General features: G+C 45.1%; 1 protein-coding gene across 1 annotated transcript in view; it reads left to right on the top strand.

Annotated features, from left to right (window-relative positions):
* The first annotated feature begins 2,777 nt into the window (after positions 1-2,777).
* The window catches only part of hyx (cell division cycle 73 hyrax), a 99,429-nt gene continuing 75,093 nt past the window's right edge, over positions 2,778-27,113 (top strand). The window contains exons 1-6 of the mRNA XM_075678277.1: positions 2,778-2,926; positions 3,412-3,517; positions 15,485-15,523; positions 16,658-16,739; positions 21,785-21,840; positions 24,313-24,398. Of these exons, the coding sequence (XP_075534392.1) occupies positions 2,796-2,926; positions 3,412-3,517; positions 15,485-15,523; positions 16,658-16,739; positions 21,785-21,840; positions 24,313-24,398 (500 nt within the window). The 5' untranslated portion in view covers positions 2,778-2,795. The remainder of the gene's footprint in view (positions 2,927-3,411; positions 3,518-15,484; positions 15,524-16,657; positions 16,740-21,784; positions 21,841-24,312; positions 24,399-27,113) is intronic.

A 27,113-nucleotide genomic window follows, 5' to 3' on the forward strand; every position in this document is an offset into this window, starting at 1 on the left:
TATTGGGCAAAATTAGATCTAAATTAAATTATGGGGTTTTACGCGCCAAAACCACTTTCTGATTATGAGGCACGCCGTAGTGGAGGACTCCGGAAATTTTGACCACATGGGGTTCTTTAACGTGCACCTAAATCTAAGTACGCGAGTGTTTTCGCATTCGGCCTCCATCGATATGCGGCCGCCGTGGCCGGGATTCGATCCCGCGACCTTATGCTTAGCAGTCTAACACCATAGCCACTGAGCAACCACGGCGGGTAGGGCAAAATTCTGTGGCAGTTCCAGAAGGGTCCTCGTTGAAGTTTGTCTCGGCTGACTGTTCATCGTGCGGCTGCGAGCAAAGTACTTTGCTTTCAGAAGGCAGCATGCAGCCAAGCGCGCCTGTGGGCGACGAATCACGCTTGCGTTTTTCCGCTATGGCACACCCGGCGTATGGCTCTCGCGAAAAGCGCTCGCTAAACAAGCTGGGGGCCGCTCCAGGCTTAAGTCAACTTCGCATTTTCCAGCTTTCTCTGAAATCACACTCTCGAAAGTGCAAACTGCAAACTACCGAACAGTTTGAAGTTAGTGTGGGCATCCAGTTCTCCCTAGGAATAGCCTCAAGTCATCTTTCACGCAAACTGCTGTCGACCGGTATTTCATGAAACGACACGCCGAGACGTCGGCATTGAGTGCTTGACTTACATTGCGGCACACAGCAATAAGGCATGCCGACTGCAGTCTTTGTTGGACACCACGGGTAGAGGATTCACATTTAGGAGGTCTTAAATTGATGGATAAATGACAGATAAAAGGTGCAGGAACTGCGAGCGTAAAGAGCCGGCATTCAACTAAACAAGTCCTGCTACGAAGTACGTCTCTCAACTCGAAATCTTTCACAAACAAACTGATGCAAAGCAACAGGTCTGCTAACTCCAACTGTTGTCGCAATATTGGTAAAGCGCGTTTAAGAACTGTGTAAACCACTCTCGAAAACTTAAAAACATGTTTCATGGCATTTCTTAACACACATCGAGATTTCATTTCTTTATTCAAACATTCAAACAAAAAACGTAGCATAGCCTGTCGTCTGCTCGGCTCCGCGCAACGCGCCTCCCGCAGCCGACGTCGCCCACTCCGCAACCGTGCCGTCGCGCGCCGCGCCTGCTGCCTCCGAGACGGCAACAGATGCCATGGTAATCTCAGAGGCCGCAGCAACACGTGTACTAGGTTGCAGATGTCCGCCACAAGCGGCGCTCGTTGCCTTTTCGCAGAGGAGAGAAAAGGGAGAGGGCCCGGAACCGAGTTTACCGGACAACGCGACAGGCGTCTAGTCACTGCATCTAGTAAAGGAGGCATTGGTAGGGCATTAAGAAGTATAATAGCAAGAGCTTGGTGGCGCAACCCACCGCCCCGTTCCAAAAGGGGACGCTCATAACATCCATCCATCCATCCGCGGGCTCCCCTGTTCCAGCTAGCAGTGGCCGCGGCTGCATGCATCCGCAATACGTTATCCTGGAGGCTAACAATCATGTAGATGGTACGTCCTATAAATAGCCACGCTTTTTTCTTATAGAAACGCTACGTACGCGAGACGTATCATGTACGTTATCCCAAGACGTTGACGTTTGGATCAATTTTAACGTTGAAGATACGTTCGTGGTTCACAGGGTTAAGAGGAAGCTTTAGCTCTGGTGCTCCTATATAAATACACGTAAAAGCAGAATTCGATTTTCTCGTCAACCACCGCACCAAATTTGAAAAGGTTTGTTGCATTTTAAAGAAAAACTTAAAATCTAGTGACCGTTGGTTTCGGATTTTTTATTTAGGCTGTCAATTTTTTATTAAAAATTTGCAAAAATCAAAATTTTTTAGAAAACGAAACTATCAAGTTTACAACTCCGTAACTCAGCAACGCAAACTGATAATACAATTCCGTGAATTGCACATAACAGCACATCTAAAGCGGACAAAACTGATATGTTACACATGAATGTCAAAAAATTTAGTAATATGGAAATATAGCTTTTGCAGAACCCTTGTAAACAACGTAACAAATTCACGTAAGATATAAAATGATGTATCGAATTTGTCCGCTTTCAATGATCTAATGGATCCCGTTTACAGAACCGAGATATCTGTTTTTTATGCAGAGCTATGAATCTGTAAACTTCGTGCTTCTATATTTTTGAAACTTTCGAATTTTTGAAAATCTTTTTAACAAAATTCAGGACCGTGACCAACAGTCACTCGAATTTAACTTGCTCTCTCAAATGCAACAAATTTCATTAAAATCGGTCCAGGGGTTATCTCAGAAAAACGTTTTTGCGTTTTTACATGCATTTGAATAGGCCGCGTCGGAGTTGGGCCCGAGCTAAAGCTTCCTCTTAAGACGGGTGTCCCCGAAGCCGCTGCCCTGCAGTTCCTGCACCAGCTCGCCGTGGCGTCAATGATTTTAACAGCGTCTACCGCAGCTTGGTTAATTTCGATCGAAAAGAAGTATGGCGATTTAGTGAGTCACTAATGTGTTTTGAAACTTGCAGAAACCTCTTTGAAAGTAACCGCATCAAGCTGGCTTATTCCGATGTGTGTTTAGACTGAAAGAAAAACAGAATGTTACGTCGACCTCAACTGCAGTGATCAAATTCCGCGGTTTCATCGCTCTGCGGCTTCATAGAGTTTCCAGGAAACTGTATGTGCGGCTTGACCCGCGCTGTCGTCTGCTACTGGGTCTGCTACGCACTACGGAACCGGAAACTAGCTTACGTCACCGCAGCGGCCTTCTGCTGCGCGGACTCGCGCATGCGTTTCTAGCAAACATGGCGGACCCGTTGAGCCTGCTGCGACAGTTCAATGTCAACAAAAAGGATATCGCTGAGAAGAACTCGCAAATAATCTTCGACGAATACTCCTGGCCGAAGACCGTTAAGACCAACTACCTCGTGTGGGGGTGAGTGCGGGTGAAACGCTCCCTTTTAAGGCTGGGAAGCGCTTTATTTTTTCCATGTCTAGGCTTAGGCTGTGTGCTCCTGTTCGCGACTGGTAGTTGACAACGTTTATATTCAATTCTGTCGGCGTATTGAGTGCCGATTGCTGTTAGGTCTGGAACAGTGCCGTTCTAGATTATGGAGACACAATATTTGAAGCAGCGATGTTCCCATAGTCAATGCTGCAGCTGGGCAGCGGCATCCTGTCCTGCGGCATTGGGCACTACGTGGTCCGCATATTGACACAACCTGCACTTTCTCGTACCGACACACGCCTGACAGCATGCTACCTTGGAGAAAATGCTTGCGCTAGGACGATTAGAATGTAGCCTACGACACTTGTTTGGTTGTACTGCAGCCAGCAGCACTTATCGCGAAGTGTTAGCGGCGCCGAAGCCAGGGTTTCATTGGAAAGCCGTCTCACGATCTGTCGATTTGTTGCTTCTAGGTCCGGAAAAGATGGGGCACCTCGGGAGTACTACACGCTGCAGTGCTTGCTCTTTCTTCTCAGAAATGTCCACTTGTCTCACCCGGTGTACGTACGACAAGCTGCGGTGAGTACTCCTTCGACACTGCTGGACGTCTGCTCTGTCCGTCTCTGTGGGCATCGCTGTTTGTGCGCGTGCGCGCTCATTCATCATTGGTACTCTAAATGCATAAGGGCAGCCGTCGGTCGCTGCTCCTGTGCATTTGGTTGTACCATTAGCTTGTAAGTTTTGGATGAATTGCTCGTTAAGTCATGAAGCCATGCGGTAGCTGTCGAGCCTTCCTGCATCCGTGCATCACTGCTGCACTTAAATTATACATCAGTGCCTGTGTTTGGTTCGGGTTCTCTTACAAAATGGGCAGCAGTAGCAGCAAAAGAATGCACCGCCAGCGAAGCTGATGAAATGCATTACCAGTTGCATAAGGTGTGTGTGTGTGTGTGTGTGTGTGTGTGATGGTGTTAAAATATTTCGTATAACGAGTCGAATATTGCGGTATTCGATTCGCTATTCGAAACTAAAGGGTATTGTTGGATTTTCCGGATAATTTTCTAAATTTTACGAGTACTGTTCAGGTAATGTATAGGCTGAGAATTTTTTTTTTTTTTTTTATTGCGATAAGGCTTGCCCTTAAGGCATAATTCTTGGACTGTATATGTGTATTATATGTGTGCTGTGAGGCCTGTGTTGTGTATGAATTGGAGCATTGTTTTGTGGAATCTGTTGTCATGTATCCAGCGGTCATAGCTGGTTGTCACACTGTAGCGGAGGCCGGCTTCCAGTAGGAGACTCGAGCGTTCCGATTGTAAACCCGTACATGTCCATATTAGGTGGTATGCATCTGATTCCACCACAGGAACGGAGCAGTATGGACATGTAGCACCCAGTGGTAAATGCGACCAGTTCCACCTTGAGACAACAGCCGGTGTAAGGGCCACCCCGGCCCGAAGCCTCCTAAGCACAACTTCCTCCGCCCTAGTAAGGTGAAGGGGGAGGGAGCAGACACACGGTGGGATAAGAGCGCGTGTGTCCTGCCGGAGAACATTTTTACGGGCTCGCAGCGAGTTACGGGGTTGGGGTGGGAGGGGAATAGGTGGAGGATCAGGATTAGGAGGGCAGTGTGCCTGCTGGTCAGCAGCAATGTTGTGAGGGTTCGCTGAATGGCCTTGAATCCAGTGTACTTTGACGCAAGTAGATGTCTTACTATTCATAGTGTGTATTGTCTCGCAGATTTCCATCGCCTTATCAACCTTCTTGAGTTCCTGGATAGCCGCTAAAGAATCAGTGAAGATATCTAGTTGCTTGATGGTAGGCAGCTTAGATGTCGCATCTTGCACAGCGTCGTGGATGGCTTGAAGTTCCATTACTAGAGCGCTGGCTTCTGTAGATAAATAGCGCTGGTGGCCGCTGATGAAATTATGCGTAGTACTCAGGAATGATGTCCTTCCGCCGTCTGGGAGAATGGCAGCATCCGTATAGACTTGGCAGGTGTTAACGCATGATGCATCGACGATGTTGTGTTCGTCAATAATACCTGTTGTATCGCGGCGACGTAACCTCGTTGGCTTATTAGTTGTGATGCTGGTGAATTCCCAGGGAGGCATTGGATAGGGCTGATTGTCAATCCGAGAGCCGCGGTGAAAATGAGCATGCAACGCAGCGACAGCCGGAATAAGTTGCTTTTTTATTTCACGTGCTTTTTCACGTTGCAAAATGAGCTCTGCAATTGTGTTGAGCTGGGCATGTTCCTGTAAGGTTGGTATCGGAGTGATGCGGGGCAGTGCTGTGATTGTGCGCATAGCATCACGATTAATCATCTCCAACTGTGCCAGCTGTGCCAAAGTCAGCCGTTGAAATTGAGCTTGATATAAAATCCGTGGCTGCAAGACTGCACGCACCAACCGTCGAGCTACGTCAGTACGAGCTCCAGCTGCTTTTGCTGCAATGCGACGAATAAGGTGAAGTGTTTTTGACGAACTCTGTCTGGTTTTACGGAGCCAGTGTGCACCACTGCCGGATTGGTGAATATCGAGACCCAGTATGCGGACCTCAGAAGCCTCAGGGATTGTCACTGCGCCGAGTCTAAATGTAAAGGGGTGCTGCGTAATTCTTGTGCGTCCTTTCTTGTTGGCCACCACAACATAGCTTGATTTTTGGGCGGAAATGTCCAATCCTGCTTTCCGAGCGTAGTTGTTCAGCACATCAAGGGCTTCTTGAAGCTGTTGAGCTTGTCTAGAGATATCTTTATGCACGGACCACAAAGTGACGTCATCCGCATAGATTAAGAACCTCACATCTGGAATCCGATGTAGTTGCCAGGCTAGAGGTATTAGAGCAACGTTGAAGAGAAGAGGAGCCAGAACCGAACCTTGTGGGACTCCTCTGTTCGATGTGAAGTATCCTTCTTGCCTTCCATCTACTCTAATCGCAAATGTGCGATTCTGAAGAAATGAGTAGATGAATCTTATCACCCGCGGTGGAAGTCCCAGGTCGATGAGGTTGGATATAATGATTTCATGGTCTATATTGTCATAAGCTTTCGTTATGTCTGTTGCTACTACCGTGCGTACAGCGTGACTGTGTGGAGAAACCTGTAAAACATCGTCTGATAACATAGAAAGTCCGTCTTCAGTTCCCAAGTAAGAACGGAATCCAATTTGAGCAGGATGATATTTATCGTGGCGTTCAAGCCACCAGGAAACTCGTATGGCCAGCATCTTTTCAGCGAGTTTGCAGACAGTGGAGGTTAGTGAAATTGGGCGTAAAGACTGCAGGCTATTTGGAGACTTTCCTGGTTTCGGAATCGCAACAACAATTGAATGCTTCCAATCAGGTGGAACGTTTCCAGTCTCCCATACTTTATTAATAGCCTGAAGAAGTGCGTCGAGAGCTGCTCCTTCCATGTTCTTGAAAACCTCATAAGGAATACCATCGGGACCAGGTGTTGTTCGTTGCTTCGAAGTTTCAATCGCCGCTATTAGTTCGGCCATGCTGAAAGGGCTGGATATTTCGGATTTGGACTCATCAATTTCGGGGCAGTTTATAGGTGACGCTTGATCGTATTTCGGGAAAAACGCTCTAGCAGCGTGTTCTGCAAATTGATGTGGCGAACTCTGCATCGCTAACCTAACGCTCGCTGCAGGGTCAGGTTGCTTATGACCGCGTTCCATTGACCGGAACGTACGCCAAAGTGCTCTGTTTCCAATGCCCGATCCAAGATTCTCGCACCACTCATACCATCGTCATCGAGAAAGTTGCTTTTCGTGCTGACGCGCCTTCGCCGCTATATGGTTAGCACGTGCACGGCTACCTGGTGCATCGGGATTCCTCGACGCATACAATTCTGCCTGACGTCGCTTTGCCCAAAGTTGCAAAAGGGTGAGGTCCGGTTGAGGTTGTTCCTCGTCAACTGTGGTTACAGTGGTGTTCCTCCGTAGCAGTTCTTGCAAAGCGGGAAGAATTTCTGAGGGCTCTGAGGGTACTTTATCAATCGATGATTCCCGAAACTTATCCCAATGCGTAACTGTTACTCGTCGTCGAATTTTCTTTATGCACGTTCTGTGCAAACCAATCATTATGGGCATATGATCACTGCCCCATGTATCTGGTTCCACCCGCCACTGCGGCATTCCAGGACCCAACCACCACGCGAGGTCTGGAGCGTTTGTTCTAGATACTGCGGGTACAGCACAGGTAGCCACAGCGTGATGGTTCAGTAGTGTAAAAGTGGCATCGCTCATGATGTTTTTAACTTGGCATCCTCTTCAGGAGTTGTACTTGTACCCCCATTCTGTATGTGGGGCATTGAAGTCTCCACCCACGAGAATAGGAATTCCCGGGTACGTAGACCGGAGATGGGCTATCCACCCTAAGTTCAAACGTGTGCGCTGCGGTCTGGCGTAGAATGACACTAGAATGACAGGAGTCTTCACTGGTCGTGTCAGGACCCCGACAACTTCTTGACTACCACTACACCATGGCTCCAGGTCAAGCACTGTGTGAGCAATACGCGATGATATATAAACTGCAGCTTTTCCCGGAGCTGAAGCCATTGTAGTAGCACGTCTATCTCTAATAGATGGGTTATGATACCCATTAAAATTGGATAGGGAGCATAGCTTATTATGCTCTTGAATAAGCAGTGCCCATACATGTAGCTTATTGTATTGAAGCTTGGTTTTAATTTCTCCTAACTTGGAGTTGAGGCCCCGACAATTCCACTGTAGAATTCCATCCTGTGACAGCTGCTGCAGAGAATTAGCCATGATGCAGGCAATTCTGAATGAGCAACGTTAGTTGTGCAAGTTGATCTAAAACTGCTGTCCAAACAGCTTGGTTGACCTGTGGTGCCGGACGGGATCCAGGCATAACGGTGGCATTCGCAGTGGTTGATGCGTCACGTGTCGGTCCTATTTTCTGACGACGCAGAATTACCAATTCTTTACGTTTGCGTAGTCGCTCAATCTCTCTGGCCAGTGCGTCTATCCGAGCGTCAATGTCATCATGGTCATCATCTGACTGATGCAGAGGTTCCGGTAATTTCTGTTTCTTTGTCTGCGACTGCTTGCCACGTTTAAGAACAGAAGAATACAGTTGTGTTTCTGGGGCTTTTTCTTCTTCTGCCAAGAGCATCTCTGGCTCTTCTGCAAGAACCTCATAACGATTGTGTGTTGTTACTATAGTCGTTTTTGGTATAGCCTTTCGTATCCGTATTGTGGCCTTCTGTTTAGTCGGACAATTTGTGCTTGTCATATCGTGCTCATCAGATTTACATAAGCCACATCGATATCGTGGTTGGCCTTCTGGTGTGAGCTTTTCTGGATCAATAGTACGCTGTGGGCAAAATGCCTGCATGTGTCCACGTTGAAAGCAGCGGTAGCAGAATATTGCTCGAGGAAGGTAGGGTTTAGGTCGCAATATGCAACCATAGTAATAAAACCGTTCTGGGATACATTGAGGGCCCTGTACCGTCACTAAGCATGTACGGCTCTTGCCCATGAATCTAGCTGCGAGCACCCTGTGTGTCGTGGAGGTCAATTCACGACATATTATCTCAGGGGTGTCTTCTGGGTCAATGCCATAGACAACACACCTCTGTATATTAGGGCCCGATGCAAAGTAGCACTGCACAGGCAGGTGTTGATCTTCTGACAGCGGGATAGATGTTAAAGTGCACATTTTCTGCACATCACTGAGAGATGCCAAGTGCACAGTAATCGAGTTGGTAGATTTATATGCTGCGAACCCTTTGTATCCGGTGGTTTCAAGAGATTGGTCGATGACCCTTTGGACATATTTTGTGGCTACTGAAGTTATGTCGTAGCATGAAAGGGGTCGTATATGAACTCGATATGATTGAGAAGGGGTGGGCGTTGGGTAAGACTGAGAGGGAGCGGGCGTAGGGGAGGCCGTGGAGGAATTGTCTGGGGTGGCCCTTACCTTTTTTGCCGGTTGCTCCGAAGCGAAGGCGTCTTGTTGAAGCACGTTGATAGGGGCACCTCGCTTGGCTGCGTTCGTCAAACCGCCAGACGGCTGCACGTCCATAGGGTCACCAGTGTCCGTCGGCACGACTGCGGATAGGTTCACATTCACATCACGAAGAGGACTGTCCTTCGGTGTTGCATCTTGGGTATTGGAGCTATCGGTTGCACACTTCGGCTGCATAGTTGGCATGGATGTTGTCACGCGCAGCAGTCCAGTGGAAGGTACAGATGAGGAGCTCACATCTGGCACAAACACTTCTTCTTCGTCGGGCGAGCGCGGCGGCTCGGCCGCACTAAGCCTAAACGCCAGCCGTGCTTGTTTAGAGTCTATCAGACGAGCAGGATCAGTAGGACAAGGCAAAGAAGAGTCCTCACCAGAGTCCACAGGTCCCCATAGGCTTCCGATGAGCTTCATATCCGGATAAGGGCGAGATTTTCTTTGCTGTCGAGCAATTTCCAAGGAACACAAGGAAACCACGTCTGCGTGGAAACGTCGTCGGCTGAGAATTTGGTTTTCCAGCAATAGCCCAGGGAGGCCACTGTGTACACTGAATAGCAAACATGATCATGAAAAGCCATTTGCGTAGAAAATCGTAACAGCTTGCCACTATCATACAAACCTGAAGCATAATGTTGAATGATGCAAGAAACTTGAGAATAATTAATGCTGGCATCACCAGTTTTATCATGCTTGGGCTGTCTGTCCTAATGGTGACCAGCATTCTGAGGAAGAAGGGATGATGTCGTTGCATTGTGGAGCGGGAACAGCTTGCAGCGTACGTTACTGAGATGGCAAGCTGAGGGCTCATTCACACCAGCAATTGATTTAGATCATGTGACTAATGGTGACTGTTGCTCACACTGCCAAAAGCAACCTGCCTGTCGCGACACCGAAATGTCTGGCGATCGATGCCATTCATGTCTGTTTGCACCACCATAACCACGTAAAAAAGGGTCCTCCTGTTCCTGCATTGATGATTGGTTCTGTAGTCACACAACTGAACAGTCAAGTGTGAGAGACCCAAAGAAGTCACTTTTCGATCGAAGTGACCATTGCAACTGATCACACGATCTGTACGAGTTGCCAATGTGAATGAGCCCCAAAGGCTGTGTGCTTGACATGCTTGAATGCAGTCACAAACTGCAGGAAGTTGCTTTACCTGGTTAATATCTAGAACTTTTTTTCTGCACATGAATTCTAACTGCTTGAAGTTATTTAACTACATTCCTTAAATTCATTCTTCAGTTAATCTAAATGTTGTTTTCTGAAATGTTCTGGCATCAGTAGGCATAGCACATAACAGTAGCCTGAGCAGTTCTCAGCATTTCAGCGACTAATAAAGAATCTTAAAGGAAAAATGATATTCTGCTTGTATAACTTAAAACTACTCCAATCTATTTTTATTCTGAATCGGTTCTGGGATAGGTGAGAATGGCCACGGAGGGCTAATGGCCGATTTGGAATAAAAACAGATTGGAATAGTTTTAAGTTATACTAGCCTTGTTCTCTGTGATAGAAATTTGTGCAAAATGAAAGGTTGTTAAATCATATCTACAATTGGTAGTTGTCTAGAGGTGCTGGAAATAATACTGAACTTGAACACCAGAGTTTTGCTTGAAGATCTCAAGTTATTTTTCATTCTTTATTTGCTTTGTCCATAACCAATATTAAATGGACCAACAACTGACCAAAACTTGTCATGAAAGTTCATGGAAATGAAAAAAACATGTTGCTTGCAGTTTCAGTGGTAATTATAATTCTACAAAAAATTGAGACAGAAAGTCATGGAAGACTGCAGTTGATGGCACTCTGCTGTAAAATTTAGTACTGGTGTTGTAGCCCCCGCTATAGGATCACAGATTGGTGTACATACGTTAGCTGTTATGCTTTTTTGTTTAAAAATGGATTGGTTAAATTTTCTAGGAGTTGGCGATGTTCACTGTAACGTAAGTTCATGTTTTCAAGTGGCTTCACAGCAGTGATTGAGACAACAGAACTGTGGCTTTCTACAGTGCACGACAGCACGCACATGTGCTTTTGTGCAAGTGTATGAATGAGTCCCCAGTGTCCTGTGGTCTCACTGTGGGATACAAAATGCATAACTTATTCTTTTGTGAAAGGGCACCAGCCAAGTGCTGCCAGTAGAACCTCTTGCCATCTGTAGATGTAAAAAACACGTCAAAGCGTTGTTTTGTTTTCGAAACCTTGACATAGCTTGGCTCAAGTCTTGACTTGGAAATTACCAGAGCAGTTTGACACCAAAAAGGACATAAGCATTCAGATATTATTGTAAAAGTAGCATGACAATTCAAGAAGTACAAACTGCATGGACGTCACCTTTATAATCAAAAGGTTTCTTATGGCTGGGTGGCATTTATTGTTGGCTTCTCAATCATGCTGGCACAGAATCACTCATGCTAACTCATCACTATTCCCGACATGTGGCTACATAAACACAATCATGACTGCAGGCAGAAAAATTCTTGTAAAAAATTTCCGAAAACATATTCCACATTACTGCTGCAGGATTGTGCACTCAGGACGATAAGCTTTCCATTGTGGTAAACAAGGCTGATACCATAAACAATTGGTTCTTGGTCCCTTGAGCAACTATTGCTTATAGTTATGCTCTGATGGATCCGAAACTTATACATAATGAGGCTAGGTCAAGTTAGGCATACCCTTGTGGACCTGATAACCAGCAGTGTAATCATGTTGCGAGACTCGCCTTAACACAGTCATGCTTTAAAGGGGGCCTGAACCTGAAAGGGGGTGAAATAACATAGTCCGCGGGTAGCATACGCTGTTGTGAACACCTCAGCCAAGTTCTGCTATCGTACACGGTCCGTGGAGCTTGCAGGCGGAGCGTGAAGTCACCTTTTTCTCAAATGCTCTCGTTTCAAAAACCTCATGCTCCTCGCTCTTTTTTGTGTGCTTTATTTCGTCATAAAGCACACTGCAATATGTGGCTGCCATTGGTCGCTGCGCTCGGCTACACCATGGCCGCCGCGAGGTGCTGCCACAAGTCCAGTGGCTAAGTGCACTGTGGCTCTCTGAGGACAGCCGCGTTTGGCTTACGTTAAGCGCAGCATAGGCACCAAATCGGAAATTTGAACTGCGCGCCACGGTGACATCTCCGCCGTAGCCTTCACAGTGCAAGGCATTGGAGGAGGAAGGGGAGCACAGCTGACGCCGTGTTTGATTGCCGATAACTCCGCTTCTGCTGAACGCATTGAAGTACTTTTTGCGGCAAAGTGTTTCTGAAATAGCCTATCTTCACTTTAAATGTCTTTCTCCACTTCGATAAAAAGTGGTTCGGGCCCCTTTAAATTCAAAATTGAAAAAAAAAAAACCTTCAGGCTAGGTTATTTTATAGTCCACAGCAAATAAGTTTGCATGCACAAACTAGTCATAAACAGTTCAAAACTATGAGAAATCTATTTCATGTGTATTCATGATGTTCAATTTGGCTTCAAAAACTAGTATAGTTTTGTTTTTATCCGTGTCAGTGGCATTCTGGGGAGCACATGGCGGGTTCGATTCCCGGTCGCAGCTGCCTCATTTCGAAGGAGGAGAAATGCAAGACCGGTCATGTGCTTATATTTAGGTGCACATTATAGAACTACAAGTGGCCATAATTCATCCGGAGCCCTCCACTACAGCATGCTTTATAACCCACTGTGCAGTTTCGGGACGTTAAACACAACAGTTAAAATTTTACTTGTTGGGCAGTAACAAAAAAAATTGCGAAAAGTTCTCTATGCCATTACTCACACAAAACATAGTTCTGTGTTTGATGTGTGGCACAGGAATTGTAATCACCGGGACTGCATTGTCCTTGGCCATGTGGGGTTATATTGGTGTTTTATTTTAGATCATGTGAAATTTTTAATAATCACCTTTGGCAGGTAGCATAATTCTACTCTTTGAGCTGGACTACTCAGAGGGGGACATTACTTGCTTGAGAAATCAAAATGCGCAATTAACTAATTAGCAAGAATTTGTTAATTAAATTTCTAATTACTTACTTTACGGCACATATTACAATTTACTCATTGTAGCTGTTGAGTTTGCAAGGTGTATCCACTTGGAACAAACTTTCAGGGTGACACCAGTTTTGAGATATTAATTCCCAAAGTTGGCAACAAAACTGGTGCCATCTTCAGTAATCACTTTAAGTTGCTATGCCTTGTAAGCTCACCGGCTACAACTCATTGATTCCAGTATGTGGCATAAGGTAATAAATTTAAAAGGTAATCAGAATTTTTGTTGATTATGCATTTTGATTTTTTGTGTGAGTAATGTCTGCCACTTCTAGTAATCCAGCTAAATGACTACAGTTACACTGTCTGCCACAGGTGATTGTTAATGATTTTTTGTGGTCTAAAAAGAACATCCCATATATAGCTAGGGTCATGGAGGAAATGATAGTGTAGATAACTTTGTTTTATTTGGATGTGACACCAGACTCCATGGCCATTGCCTCTGAACTAATCTGAGGAAGCACAAGAGTAAGATGGGAATATGGGCTGACCCTGTGATGTAGAAGCTCTGATACTGCCACATTGGAGTGTTGAATTTGCAACCTGTGAATTCAGGGAAATTGTGGGTTTGACTCTGAAAGGAGCATATTTCGTTTGAAAGGGACCGTAAAGGCAATTTTATATTTTGTTTATTTGCTTCCAAAACATTAAATTCAGATTGGCTATGCCATGTTTTGCGTATTCTACACATGTTCTTTCTAAATCATGAGTTAAGAGAAACCTGCTTGGACTTCTCCCGATAACCTAATGATACAGGCCAATTGTGAGCGAGGTGTGGGTGAAATTTATTGCACCAACTGCCACCGGAGTGAGACAAAGAATTATGCTTAGCATGGCTTCATTTCAATGTGCTACTGTGATTTAGTTGGCAAGTGTAGTTCAAAATGGAGGTGGACGAGGAGATGCTTGTACGCTGGCACAAAGCATTCTAAAGACTTTCTCGGAAACAAAACACTTGGCTTTTTGTTTGAAGTTTCTCCCAATCATACACACGAAGCCAGTGAGAAGGATGGAGTGTTGAGTCTGCTTGCCAAGGAAAACATCAGCTCAGCATTGATTTTATTTTTAGGGCATAGGAACATATGTACCTCTCACACCATGCCTCAACCTGAGGTCTTGAGTTCACTTTCTGGTGTGAATTCGAGGCATCGTCTGTCTGTTTGTACGATACTCAAAGGGACCAGAGCAAGCTTTGCATGAAGCTGTTGGTGAGCGTGTGACCTGGGGTGACTAGTGACAGATATATGGACTATGGCCATTGGAATAACATTTGTCTGTGCTCTGTGTCACGAGTGTTGCTGCACGTGCCTGTCGTTCCAGTGTACTGGTATTTCATAAACTGTGATATGTTTTAGACAGGCTAAAGCTCCTTATTAACTCGTGACTTGCAGCAGTACACGGGAGTGCCAGCAGAGTCACCAGCTACTTCTCAGTTTTCTGTGTTTTATATACGTGAGAACTGTGAACACTGGCAAAGTGGTGTGTTAGTGACCTATAAATTGTGACCTAATGTATGCATCATAAATTAAATTCACTTTAGTGTCCCTTTAAGCAAAAAAATGCAAAGCGTGAATTAGTAGTACTCTGGAGTCCAGTCCACGGACCACATCTTCATTCTGTGCAGTTCCAGTTACTGTTGCTTGTGAAGAAGTGTAATGAAATACTGGGAAAAGATCGATAAAAAATTAAGGCACTGCTGCCATAGTGGTGCTGTCCAGCAAGTGCCCTCACTGTCACTCTGAAAAGGGGGCAGGAAACCATAATGCATTTGAATGTCCATCAAAAAAGAAGAAAGTATGGCCGATACAACATAAAACTATTCCAGTCTGTTTTTATTCCAAATCAGCCAGCAGCCCTCCGTGATACCTAAATATAGCTCGGGCTCTGCCCATATGGGTGTGGCACCCGCCCTTATGGGCTGGACACGAACCATTCTGACCTATCAGGGAGGGCTAATGGCCAATTTGGAATAAAAACAGATTGGAATAGTTTTACGTTAGAGGGCTCCACATCTGCACATTGATGTTCTCCAGAAGCCCGTCACCATTTGCACACATAGTAAAATATTTTGATCACAAAGCTTAAAAAGCTTACTTTTCACATTGCCAAAGGCGCACTAGTTTTGAGTTTTTTTTCCATGTTCTCTAGCTGATGCTCTTGGTTGTCAGTCTTGCTGTCGTTCGTGCTTATAATCAAGAAATCGCAGATGCAGAAAATTTCAGAAAATTTCGTTTGGAAAATTTTCTTGCATTTTCTGAATAAGCTGCTGCAGGCATGGTCACTTTCAATTACGTCACAAAAGGGGGAGGAGGGTCATGAAAAAATTGGTAGACAGTTCCTTTAACCAGACATTGTTCTATTTGTGGCCTTGGACCAAGTTTTGCTCTTTGCATCAAAGAATGTACTTAAGAGTTTGCGACTGTTTGTGCAGCTGCATTCTTTTACATCTGAGGTCACTTTGGTGTGTTCAAGCTTGTTACATTTCATTATTGTAATTTTTTTTTTTCAGGCTGAAAACATCCCTGTCGTTAGGCGTCCTGACAGAAAGGTGAGTTGCTCTCGCCAGGGAGGAACTTATTGTCTCCAGCACTGGAAATGGCTTTTTTTGTTGTCTCTTGTGGTCGTGGAGCATTAAAATAACAGAGCAGCCATGCATTTTATTGCACAAGAATATGCTTTGGCTTAACCCTCTGTGGATCAACGTTGGGACCCCAGCACCATCAGAGAATAACTATGCTGATGTGCTGTTGGAAAATGCTTTCCGAGATCATTTAAATTTCATGCATTCTTTTTTTGGGTGTATGTGCAATGCAGTATGTTGGTAACTCGCACTAATTCACAATCCTATAGTTTCACCCGCTTGCCTATTGTTCGCAGCGCAAAGATATGCAGAGCGTCAGGGCAACTTCTGGTTGAGCTCTGTTTCTTTGCTATGGCTAAGCATGGCGACATTCTCGCTGCACACATTTTATGGGAACGATTCTCATGATGTCAGGGACTGCGATGATGTTTTTTAACACCTTACAGAAATTAAACATCCTACACCAGACAGCAGATGCAGAAGCCATGTCATCTGACTAGAGCGGCAGAAAGAAGGCAACAGAAGAGGGGCAGTCTTGTTTTTTGAAATGTGCACTAAAAATTCCAGGCTCTAGCAATGCTTCAAACAGTATCATGCTGTTTTCAAGTAGATATTGGGCAAATACTTGTATGTACAAGGATGCTGAAAAAAAGTGTAGTTCCTCATGGTGTTTTTGCACATAAGTAGTACTTTTTTTTTGTGATTCCTAAAACTAGAGAAAAATGCAGTTTCATGCTGTACTGTTCACAAAGTGGATGCAAGTTTAGGGTTGCAAAGTGTTTAGCATGAACAAGCTCGGGATAACGAAAAAGAGGAGAGTCCTTCAAATGGTGATGTGCATATATACGATAGGCTTACTAAAGTGCCTTGGCATCTCCTGGCACGTACTGGTGGGCGAGTTGGTTATACATGATTACAACGAAGGTGCCAAATAAAACAACGGACGAAGGAAGGCGACAAGGAAGTACCTACGTGGTTGTCCCGTGTCGCCTTCCTTCGTCTGTTGTTTTATTTGGCGCTTTCGTTATAATCTCCTGGCCCCAGTGAAGTTTTTTCTGACCAGCTGCCACAATGGGCTGATGGTGTCCAACCATGTTGCAGGACATCCTTGCCTACTTGAACGGGGAGACAGCCACCTCTGCCAATATCGACAAGAGCGCCCCCATCGAGATACCCACACAAGGTGGGTAGTGGGTAGGCATGTCCTAGTGCGGATGGTAGGTGCACGCAGACCATTCTGGGCTGTATCCTTCACTTGTGTCCTGGTTACTACAGCATACTAAGCAACATAATGATACATTGTGTTTTTTTATGCTGTGGGTTCTATTCCACTGTGAGCATAATTCAAGAAATGTAGAAACATTAAGTGGAGTAAGACTACCCAGTGGGCCAGTAGTCATTGAAAGCAAAGAAAGCGAAGACCCATAAGAGTGTTACAGTGAACAAAAACTTGCCTTTTCCACCCATACTTACTCTGGTTGCAGTGACTGCTGACCCCTTGAGGTTTGTTCTAGTGTGAGACTGAGCATTGTTTTGGTTGTTCCATAAAGATAGTTTAAAGGCTTACTAAAAGACAATTGAGCGCTTTGTCTGAATGATTCTGAGTGCCCATCCTTCCTTTTCGCTACCTTCCTTCTGTAATCCTCCTCCCACATGGAGCGCTGGTTTCAAACCTCTCAACACGTGCGAAAAAAAAAATTGCTTCTATTTTGTGTCGTACTACATTTATTATCAATAGTCATTTTGAAACTGTATTCCATGCGGTAAATCCATATTTAATCATATGCTGGCGTAAAGTATGCTACGTGAAAAAAAGTTTGGAACCTTTTGGTGGCACTAGGGATTAGTGTGGTGACGTGGAAATGTTGCATCACTACACTAAGCCAATCATGTGCACGCAATGGTGGGAGAGTGCAATTATGAGAAGGACGGAGGCTAGATGAAAAAATGCTACTACCTTGAAACATCTAGGGACCTTAAACACATAAGTCTCCCTGGTGCATGTAGGTAATGACATAAGTATATTCTATTTAAGGGTATTGAGATTGTTTTATTATTATGATGTATTGAAACCATTTTCTCTATATTAATAATAATGAAGCTTTAAGTTCCTGTTAAATTTTTTTTGAACTGATTTCAAATGTGTAATTAGCCTTGGTGTAGGAAAATTAGTCCCAAAACAATTAAGATATAATTTCCATTGTTCAAAATGGGAAAAATATGGCATACAAATTATTTTTAAGGCATTGTTAGATAGCCTAAAGAGTAAGGAATGAAATTCTGGGGGCAATTTCTTGATCTTAACATTATCATCTATTTTACATTCAATTGATAAACCTTCTAAATTTGCAAAGTTAATGGCAGAAATATTGCAAAATAATTCATTTGTGAATGAAGAAAAAAACTGCCTCCAATATTTAATTTCTTACTGTTAACTATCTTACTAAATCCTTACAACTGAATTATCGTGATGCTTTTTTTCCTTTTTTTCCATAGTGGCCTCAAGCAATGGAAGTGAAGTGTTAGTTATCTTGGGAACTAATTGGCTGACACCAAGATAATTACATATTCTGAAATCAATACAAAAGCTTAGTTCATTATTACCAGTAACAAGCAAAGAAAATGGTTTCATTACCAGTGCATCCCCCACTATGCATGCAATGAACAATAATTGCGGTGCACTTTAGTGCAGTCACTAAAACAGAGGGTAACAATCACTCACATGTGTACTACAGTGAAAGCTCGTTAATTCGAACTTCAATAATTCAAATTTATGGATAATTCGAACTGTACGATTTGGTCCGGCGAAGCTCCACAGAAGTCTATGTATAAAAAAGCCCGTTAATTCGAACGTGAGAAGGTTCCGCCACGGATAATTCGAAGTACGCGCCACTGTGCCGGTGGCTTGGTGCCTGGCACACGGCCAGAGAAATGCGCCTACTGCCTACACACAAGGCTGCGTCGCCTCCGGAACGGGGAGAACGACCAGAGAAGGCAAAATCGGGAAAAGCCTAACTGGCGCGGGGTCGGCCAGAAGGCAGCGGCGGCTGCCTCACGTGACCTCCGAGACTTCTTGCCCATCGCGAATCTCGAAAGCTTTGCAAATCTTGTGTAGCTGCTAATGTTGTGCGGCAGATGGCACGGCAAGCACCAAAACACAGTGAATCAAGTGCCACGCAGCTGCGCTTGCAATCAAGAACCAACAAATCGGGGCCTTCACCACCTTCACATGTTCATCTTTGTCTCGGCAGTCTTCATCGGTTGTGCACGTCTGTTTTCAGCTTAGGAGGTACCGGCCATCGCGATGCTTCATGATGGTGTTAAGCCTCGGCTTAACAAAGCGCCAGTGCGGCCCTCCGCTGCGGAGGTCATGGCTGGATTGAATGCTGTCCGTCTCTTCTTCAGTTTTGAAGAAGGCAAAGAGGAAGCCTTCTGCCACATTCGCTTGTTAGAGCAAAAAGTGCTAGCTGTCGCCTTCAAGGAAAAAAGGCAGACTACGATCACGGACTTTTTTCAAGCATTAAATTTCTGACATGCCCTACTGCTTCCAAATCGCAGTGTATTGTTGTTCTTCACTTTCGTTAGTTCGAACTTTCGTTAATTCGAACTGAAGCGGCTTCCTCTTGCGGTTCGAATTAACGAGTTTTTACTGTATTAACTTACTGGCAGGGCATCCAGCAGCTCATGCAAGGCGAGAAGGAGTTGTCATGGTCATTGTGTCTCTGCTGTACTTCTGCATTTTTAAAAATAAATTATAGCTCATTGCGAAAGTGGTAGAAAGGTTCAGTAGTGTCCTGTGCAGCGTAGCCTATGACATACATCCAAAATTGAAATTCACATTAGTGGCCCTTTTACCGGCCATTATTGATGCTCATTGAGAGTGCAATGTGCACAAATCACATGTTGCCAATAAGAGACGTTATTTGTTGCGCAATGAAAGCACAGACAAGGTCATCGTTGTCGAAACTTGTATGGCAAGGTGCCTTTTCTGTCATGCTGGCGTGACCTCCTGGCATGGCAGAAAGTACATCTTGCAACTTGTTGTGCGACGTGTAATGACCGGATTAGCAGTGATAAGGGCTCTCCAAAAGAAGATGGTCTGCCTAGGTCACAGAGAGATAGCAATGTTTGATGCCATAATTTAAATGACTGCTGACATATTTTAGAAGTTGTTGAAATTCTAGCGCGTGCTTCTTGCATTTATTAACATGACACTTGGCAAGTATGTAGGTTGGGAAATGCAGTATATCTTCAGTTGATATAATTAAAGTTGGTCTTGAAGTGGCATCATTGACCTGGCAGTTGTTACGCAGAGCAAAATCTGCTGAGTTTGTGTAGCGATGGCTAGATATGGTGATGTTTGCTCTTAAAAAAAAATGAACAAATTGGTAGCATGCGTATCTTCTGGCTGTGCTCATGTGTGGCAGCCACAGCAATTGCAGGAACTGGGTGAGCCATTGTATTATGACGTCATGGTGACAGTCCACCTGTTGGCTACCAAAATCTAAACTAGGCTGTAGAAAAAGTATTATACTAAATTATTTAGTGCGCTCATAAGCTTTCCAATATTTTTTCTTCAGCGTAGAAGGTCTGGACTTTTCTATGGTGCAAGAAAAAAAGAGGGACAAGTAATAAATGACAGTATTATTTTTAAAGGGACTTTGGATGCAAAACTTAGGTTTAGCTTATGAAAAAAGCAAGATACCCTACATTCGGGAACATGAAAGAAAATGCCGTTTGATTTTGAGATTTTTTTTCAGACGAACTCGCTCATACTACCTTGTGATAGTGCCGCACGTAGGCTTTTGCATGACTCAGTCAGCTTGGGCTGCAGAGTGCTGCTGTTTACAGCAATGCCTTTGACATGTGATTTCAACGGCATCTCATTGCCAAAGTGAATCCATTGACCCGACATAGCACTTCAGCGTTGACGGCAGATGTTCATTGGCAATTGATTGTGTCCAAATCCACGCCCCAAAGATAAAGGCTATGCTTTTGCTGACTGCATGCATGCACAAGAAGCAATTGCGGAGCTCGAAACATGTCATAGATGCCATGTTTTGGACACTACCTATAGCATGACAAGAAGGCCTCAGTGATCAGCATTTCATTACATGTGCAGCATAGGTCAGTGTACTTTGTGTACTGTTTGGTTTTATCCTTCTGTTGACACATTTCCTGAACACCCTTCCCTTCGCCAACTATGGCAACCTCTGTGTAACACCTTCTAACTTAGTGAGAATGTCAGAGAATGGGCTCCAAGATTGTGTGCGCAATTTTACACATGGCAGGCAATGCTGTGGGAGCTACGCAATCAGTAAGGTCGTAGAAGTCTCACTCCGTTTGTTTCACAGGGCAGTTGCCTCTGATCTGTGATGCCTTCTATATGGAATAACTACTTCATATATTACAACTACAACATGCAGACGTAAGGTTACATCAAATCGTATAGCATCTGACGTAACCTTATGTCAAAGATTATGTTAGATACTGAAGTTCCTGCAAGTAGAGCATGTTTCTAGTTTGGCAGGAGTGAAGAAAAAGGGGATGAAAGAAAAGTATTACCTGTTAGCAGTAGTGTGGTGAAAGCTGATGTGAAGCACCTGGCTTTGCAGCAGACAAGCTGCAGAAAGTGGGGAAGGGGGAGGTGTCACAGGTTCTGTGTAGATGTGCTTCATATGTAACAGTAGACTACACTGCGCAACGTGTTTCGTGTCATTGCAGGTTGCTGCTTCTGTTTCCGCCTTGTGTATTGATTTACAATATAGTTTTGTGCTTAACTGTTTATTTTGTACTCCACAGATTTTTATTTGTGCCCAAATAAAGCAAGCACCAAATAAGCAAGTCAGTTTCAAGCAGAAAGGTACACTTAAGATGGGCTGCATAAACCTGACAAGCTTGGCTTTAATCATGGGCACCTTGTTGTCCACCTAATTGTCTTGGAGTGTGAGTAGAAACCTGGCTAACATGCAGACAGTCAGCTAAGCTTATAGACTGTTTTTCTTAATGGTTTTGTTTAATATATTCTTTTACTGTGCATTTTCGCAGCTTGTTGGTTGGTCACATTTGGCAGCAGGCCAACCTTTTTGTTTCTAGTAGAAATAGCATTTGGGACATGTTGATAAATTGGTATATCATGGAAAAGCCAGGGATAACATGACATTTTTTGTTGTAACTAATACAATGTGGCTTGTTTGAGCGCTGTCAGAAGCATTCTTTTTCTTGCAGTGAAGAGAACAGCTGAGGAGCCCCAAAATGAGGTGGTCAAGAAGCCGCGTCTCGAGGTGAGTGCCATTGTCACACTTGAGTTTCCCACAAACCCGTGAAAAAAGAAAGGGGGGCTCATTCATGCCACAATTCTCGAGGTTTTTTTTCTTCGTGTTCGTGCATTTACATTCCATTTATTTGTCCATTTATTTATTTTACCTTCAAGGTGTACACATATATACATGAGAAGGTGCATAACTTACAGGGCATGCGCTTCATTTCCTTTCATACTGTGAATGTTTGGGCACCAGCTGTACTAAAATTATGTGCTACTTGGCTAGCTTTTCTGTTTTCCTAGTGCTTCTGCCTCTTACTTGCACTTTAATTAGCTGTTGATAGTATTTGCTGATGTGGCTTTATCTTTTTATAACAACTAACACTTGATCTCTATCGCCCGGTCGTAGGCTATGCTGCTACATTGGCTCCCATTGGCAAGTAGCAGCATACAAGGCGACCGAGCGAGCTGGAGCGAGTGTCAAAATGTCGCAGTGTCCTGCTTCCACATACTTTGTCGTGATGTCCCGACACAGTATCCTTCTAGGAAACGAAACCGAAATTGGCTGTACAAAAGCTGTTATGTAAAATTATTTAGGAGGCTTTGAGGCTTGTGACTATTTCTGTTAGGGTTTAAAACCCTAGGACCTTCATTTAACACAAAAAAATTAATAGTCGAAAATATCATGTCAGTACTCCTTTAATGTACTTTAATTTCTCGACGCCTCAAATTTATGTGAGTAGGGTGTGTTTTTAGCTTAGCCAGTAATGAAAAGGGGGGGGGGGGGAAGAAAAGCATTAGCTGTGAGGAGTGTGTTGAATTCTATTAGTATTAAAATGTAATGTTCAGATGTTCATGGTCTGCTGCAAGGAACCTGAACATAGCACAATGGATTTGAAAAACAAGCAAACAGACAAAGAGTACAAGCTATGCAATTGGGAATGTGTAGCACTGGGAAGGAAGCTTTAAGGTGGCTGTGGTGTTCTGCTGCCGAGCATGAGGTTGGGAGTTTAATTCCTAACAGAACTGGTCACATGCTGATTGGGGTAAAAAATAGTCACAGGAAGGAAGAAAAAGGAAGCTTTTGTACTTAGACAAGGTGCATGTTTTAAGACCTTCACAGGGTCAAAATTAATACATAGGCCTCCACTATGGCGTCTTTCATAGCCTAAGTGTTGGTTTGAGATGGTGAACCTCGTGAATCAATCTATTAATTTTGGCTTTTGGCAAGGTTGTTGTAATGAATTCATATTAGTCCGTGACTGCAGTCGCTGTAATTACAGTCGAACCTCAATATATTGAACAGCGTGATGATTGCAAAATAGTTCGATATAGCCAGAATTCGACATATAAAATCACGTAAAAAATGTGTAAGAAACTTCTGCATATCCATCAATGAACCAAGGGCGCGATCGGGGATTATTGTTCAGAGCGGGTGTTAAGTTGTGCCATGCGCAATTAGCCTAGGCCGTGCCAACTTCATCAGCTGTGAGCATGCAGTCGATTGCGCCACATGCAATTAGCCTAGGCAGCGCTGACTTTGTCAGCCGTGCGAAGTCTGGGCGGCCTAGGCCAAACACGTGCGGTGCAACCGAATGCGCGCTACGAACAACGATTCTCTATCGCACCCCAATTGTGACGCAGTAAATACTTGAAGGTTCACACAAAGTGTTTATTTAATGGAAAGTACTGCAGTAGTGTAGCCTGCTTCTTATTGGCAGCCACATGCTTAAACATGGAGTCCTCAGCATAGTCTAAACAATCTACAAGCGATAGGCCGGTGCCCTCTATTGCGCCTCAGTAGCGACGTAGAAGGGCCAAAGCAGCTACAGCCTCAGTTGAAGTCGGGAGCAGGGCAACATCAGCGCTTGTGGAATCAACCTCGGCAGCGTCTTCATTTGGCCGCTACTTCTGCTGCTATCTCCAAGCCCGTCATTCGAAGCATTTTGAAGCAGTGTCAATAACAAAGTATTAAGGGGCATCTGCCGACGCGTCCATGAGAGCCCAATGAGCGCCCGCTGTTGCACATCTTTGTTGGTGCAAACCGCCAGTCCTCGCGAGGCGCGGCAGGCGCGAGTGCGGCACTGAGGAGGAGTCACTGCGACAAATGCAATCTGTCGACGTTGTTGAACTAGCCAAGCCGCTGTGTGCGTACGCTGCTATGTTCAAATGGCGCCCTCGGCCCAGTCGCAGCAGTAGGGCACGCCCATCGCACCAATCGCTATGGTTGAGGGTGTACGGGAAAGCTCATCATCTGTCAACAGAGAGCGCGTGGTCTAGGGTGGCGGAGTTCGATATATCCATTTTACGTACGACCCTGTTCGAAATAAAAAAAAATTTAAATGCATGCGATTTTCCAGGTGATACAGAAAGTGTTTGATATATATATCTGTGTTCGATGTATCGAGGTTTGACTGTATATAATCATGCTGAACAGCATCACATTGAGTTTAGCTCACAGCGGTTTCACCATGTTTTGTCTATATGTGTGCAGGAGACACAAATGCAGCGTGCCAAGGAGCAGTTTTCGGCTCGCTTGGATGCTCCCAAGGAAGCACCTGTGGTCACTGAGCAGATCAGGTACTGCTTTCAGTATGATGCACTCCTGCGTGGTTCACTATGATTTGTGCATCCTCGCACGACTGCAGCATTTGAAGGTACGATGAAAGAAAGACATATGGCAACAAATACAGCATTGACTGGTGACTGAATTATGTTTAGAAGGTATACAGTGGGTGAAGGCAGATTTGCACTGGGAATTATGGTCACCCATCACAGGACTGCACAATTAAATTAATGTTTTTTAAAGACGTACAGTAAAACATCGTTATAACGAAGCTGAAGGGTGGGTCGTAATTACTTCATTATAACCATTAGTTCGTTATAGTCACTATCCATTTCTATCCACAATTAGCAAGCAAGAGAGGATGTACTCACCACCAAATCTCATAGCAGCCCGCCACGGGGAAAAAGAAAACGGCCATTGCGCGAAAAAAAAAAAAAAACAAGCAAAAAAACAACAGCAAGGAATTGATACTTTTTTCACGCCAAACGACTCATCACTGATCGATGAGCAGCACACCAGGTGGCGGCTCACTTCGCAGAAAAAAAGGCCTTGATAGATTTTTGCTGCGTCTTCTTCAGGTGAATGATGGCTTTTGCAGCAGCAGCCACTATTTTGAGTCCGTCCTCGCAGTCATCGTGAGTGCCAATGAAGCGGCGGAGCAGGTCTGCCACATTCAGTGCTTGTGCCGGCGTTGGTACGTTGGGTCGCCAATATTAGGCTCCGGGCTGTCGTCGACACATTCGTCACTGTCGTCATTAGGCATCCCCTTTACCATGCGCACAATTTCCGCCTCCGTTGTCTCTTCGGTCGTCACCGTGTCAGCATCGGCACTGACGTACTACATGTAGAAGGTGTCGCAGTCGGGTACAACGCTGGCGTCAAGGAGGGCGTCCCACGATGCTAGGGCTTGGTCTCTCGCGGCACCTTCCCCCCCATTGGCGGCGGCACCAATATCTTCGCTGTAACCACCGCTGCTGACGCCAAATGAGGCATGCTGGAAGCAATTGGCGGTTGTGCTTGCCGGTACAGCCATCCAAGCAGCCTGTAGCATCTCGATCGCCATGTACAAGTTGATAGTGGACTCGCACTTTATGCTCATATCGAGCAGAATCCGGTCGATCACACGCTTGCGGTAGCCCGACTTAAAGTTCATGATAATTCCTTGGTCAAGGGGTTGCACAACTGCAGTGCAGTTTGGCGGCAAGAAGCATAGCTCGATGTTCTTGAGCACAGCAGCAGTGTGGTGGGCGGCCCCGCAGTTGTCCAGTACGAGGCATATCTTCCGGTTCTGCTTGCCCAGCTGCTCGTCCCACTCCCGCAGCCATTGTGCGAAAATTTCTCTTGTCATCCAAGCCTACACATAACTCACTTGGAGCTTTTGTTCGCCTTTAAAGCATCGTGGGGACGCACTTTTGCCGACCGTGAGGGCCGGCACCTTTTCCAACCCATCCATGTTGGCACTAAGCAGCGTGGTCACGAGGACCTTGCTCTGCTTACCGCCCTGGCAGCGTTCACCTTTGAGGGCCAAGGTATTTTGCGGCAACATCTGGTAGAGCAGGGCGGTATCATCCGCGTTGAACAAATCCCTGGCACTGTATATTTCTAGCAGCTGTCCAAAGTTTGTCTGCACCTATGCCACTGCAGCTTCGCGGTCGACAGACTGCGCTTCCCCGCTGACAGCCCTGTTGATGATGTTGTGGCACTCCTTGAAACGCTGCAGCCAGCCGATATTTGCCACAAGATCGTTGTGCTCCTTAACGCACGTGAAGTCCCTTGCTTTGCGCTGCAACAGTGCCCCACTCACAGGTGTGCCGCTTGCTGTTGCGTCCAAAAACCACTTGACGATCGCCTTCTCTACAGCTTCGAAAGTGGAGGCTCGCAGCTTCTTTCTTTCTCGCCTTTTATGCCACATGCAACAGCATCGGTGACAGCTTCTTTGCTGCCCAAGATCGTCGACAGAATGCTCAACGCTATGCTGAAATCTTCGGCCACATTTTTCTTCTTCACGCCGGACTCGACGGCTTTCAGCATAGCCACCTTCTGCTCGATTGATATTGTTTTGTGCTTCTGTTTGCCGTTGTCCATATCCTTTCTGGCGGCGGGAACTCGCAGGAACGAACCGAAAGAAACACCGATATCCTTGATGTGCACACTGACAACAAGCAACAACAAAACCGCAGTTGGTGCCGCTCCACGCACGCAGCGGAAGAGCGGGTGGGTCCACCAGTTCCACGGGAAAGGGAAGGCCGGGAGACGTGCATGGGAGATGCACACGCCGTGCACTATAAGACTGATGGGTACTAAAATGGTCAGTAAATGGTCTTTGTGGAAAAAAAAATTGCCGACGATTACGTTACTTTCTAATGCGAAATTTGAACGAAACTCTTGAGCTGTTTCGGCTTTACGATATATTGAGGCAAAGAATTCGTGCAAGACATCTATGTACAGTTACAGACAACTTTTTATTCTTTACACATATTCCTTTTTCCAGAAACACTCCACTCCCAGTTCTTGATTGTCATGAAGGAAGCTTTGTGGTCGGAGAAATAGATGGATATAGGCTCGACTTGCTGCACAAATGCCTGGTTCGGCGTAGTGCACCTCTGGATTCTGGCAGCGACGGTGCTGGGCCTTTGCTCGGGCAGCTCGTTTAGCAGCAACGGCAGACGAAGGACTTCTGCGGGTTGCCTCGCTCATGGCTCAGAAAGAACTGGCTGAGAATAAACTAT

The sequence above is a fragment of the Dermacentor variabilis genome, unplaced genomic scaffold, assembly GCF_050947875.1.
Source record: "Dermacentor variabilis isolate Ectoservices unplaced genomic scaffold, ASM5094787v1 scaffold_18, whole genome shotgun sequence".
Lineage (NCBI taxonomy): Eukaryota > Metazoa > Arthropoda > Arachnida > Ixodida > Ixodidae > Dermacentor > Dermacentor variabilis.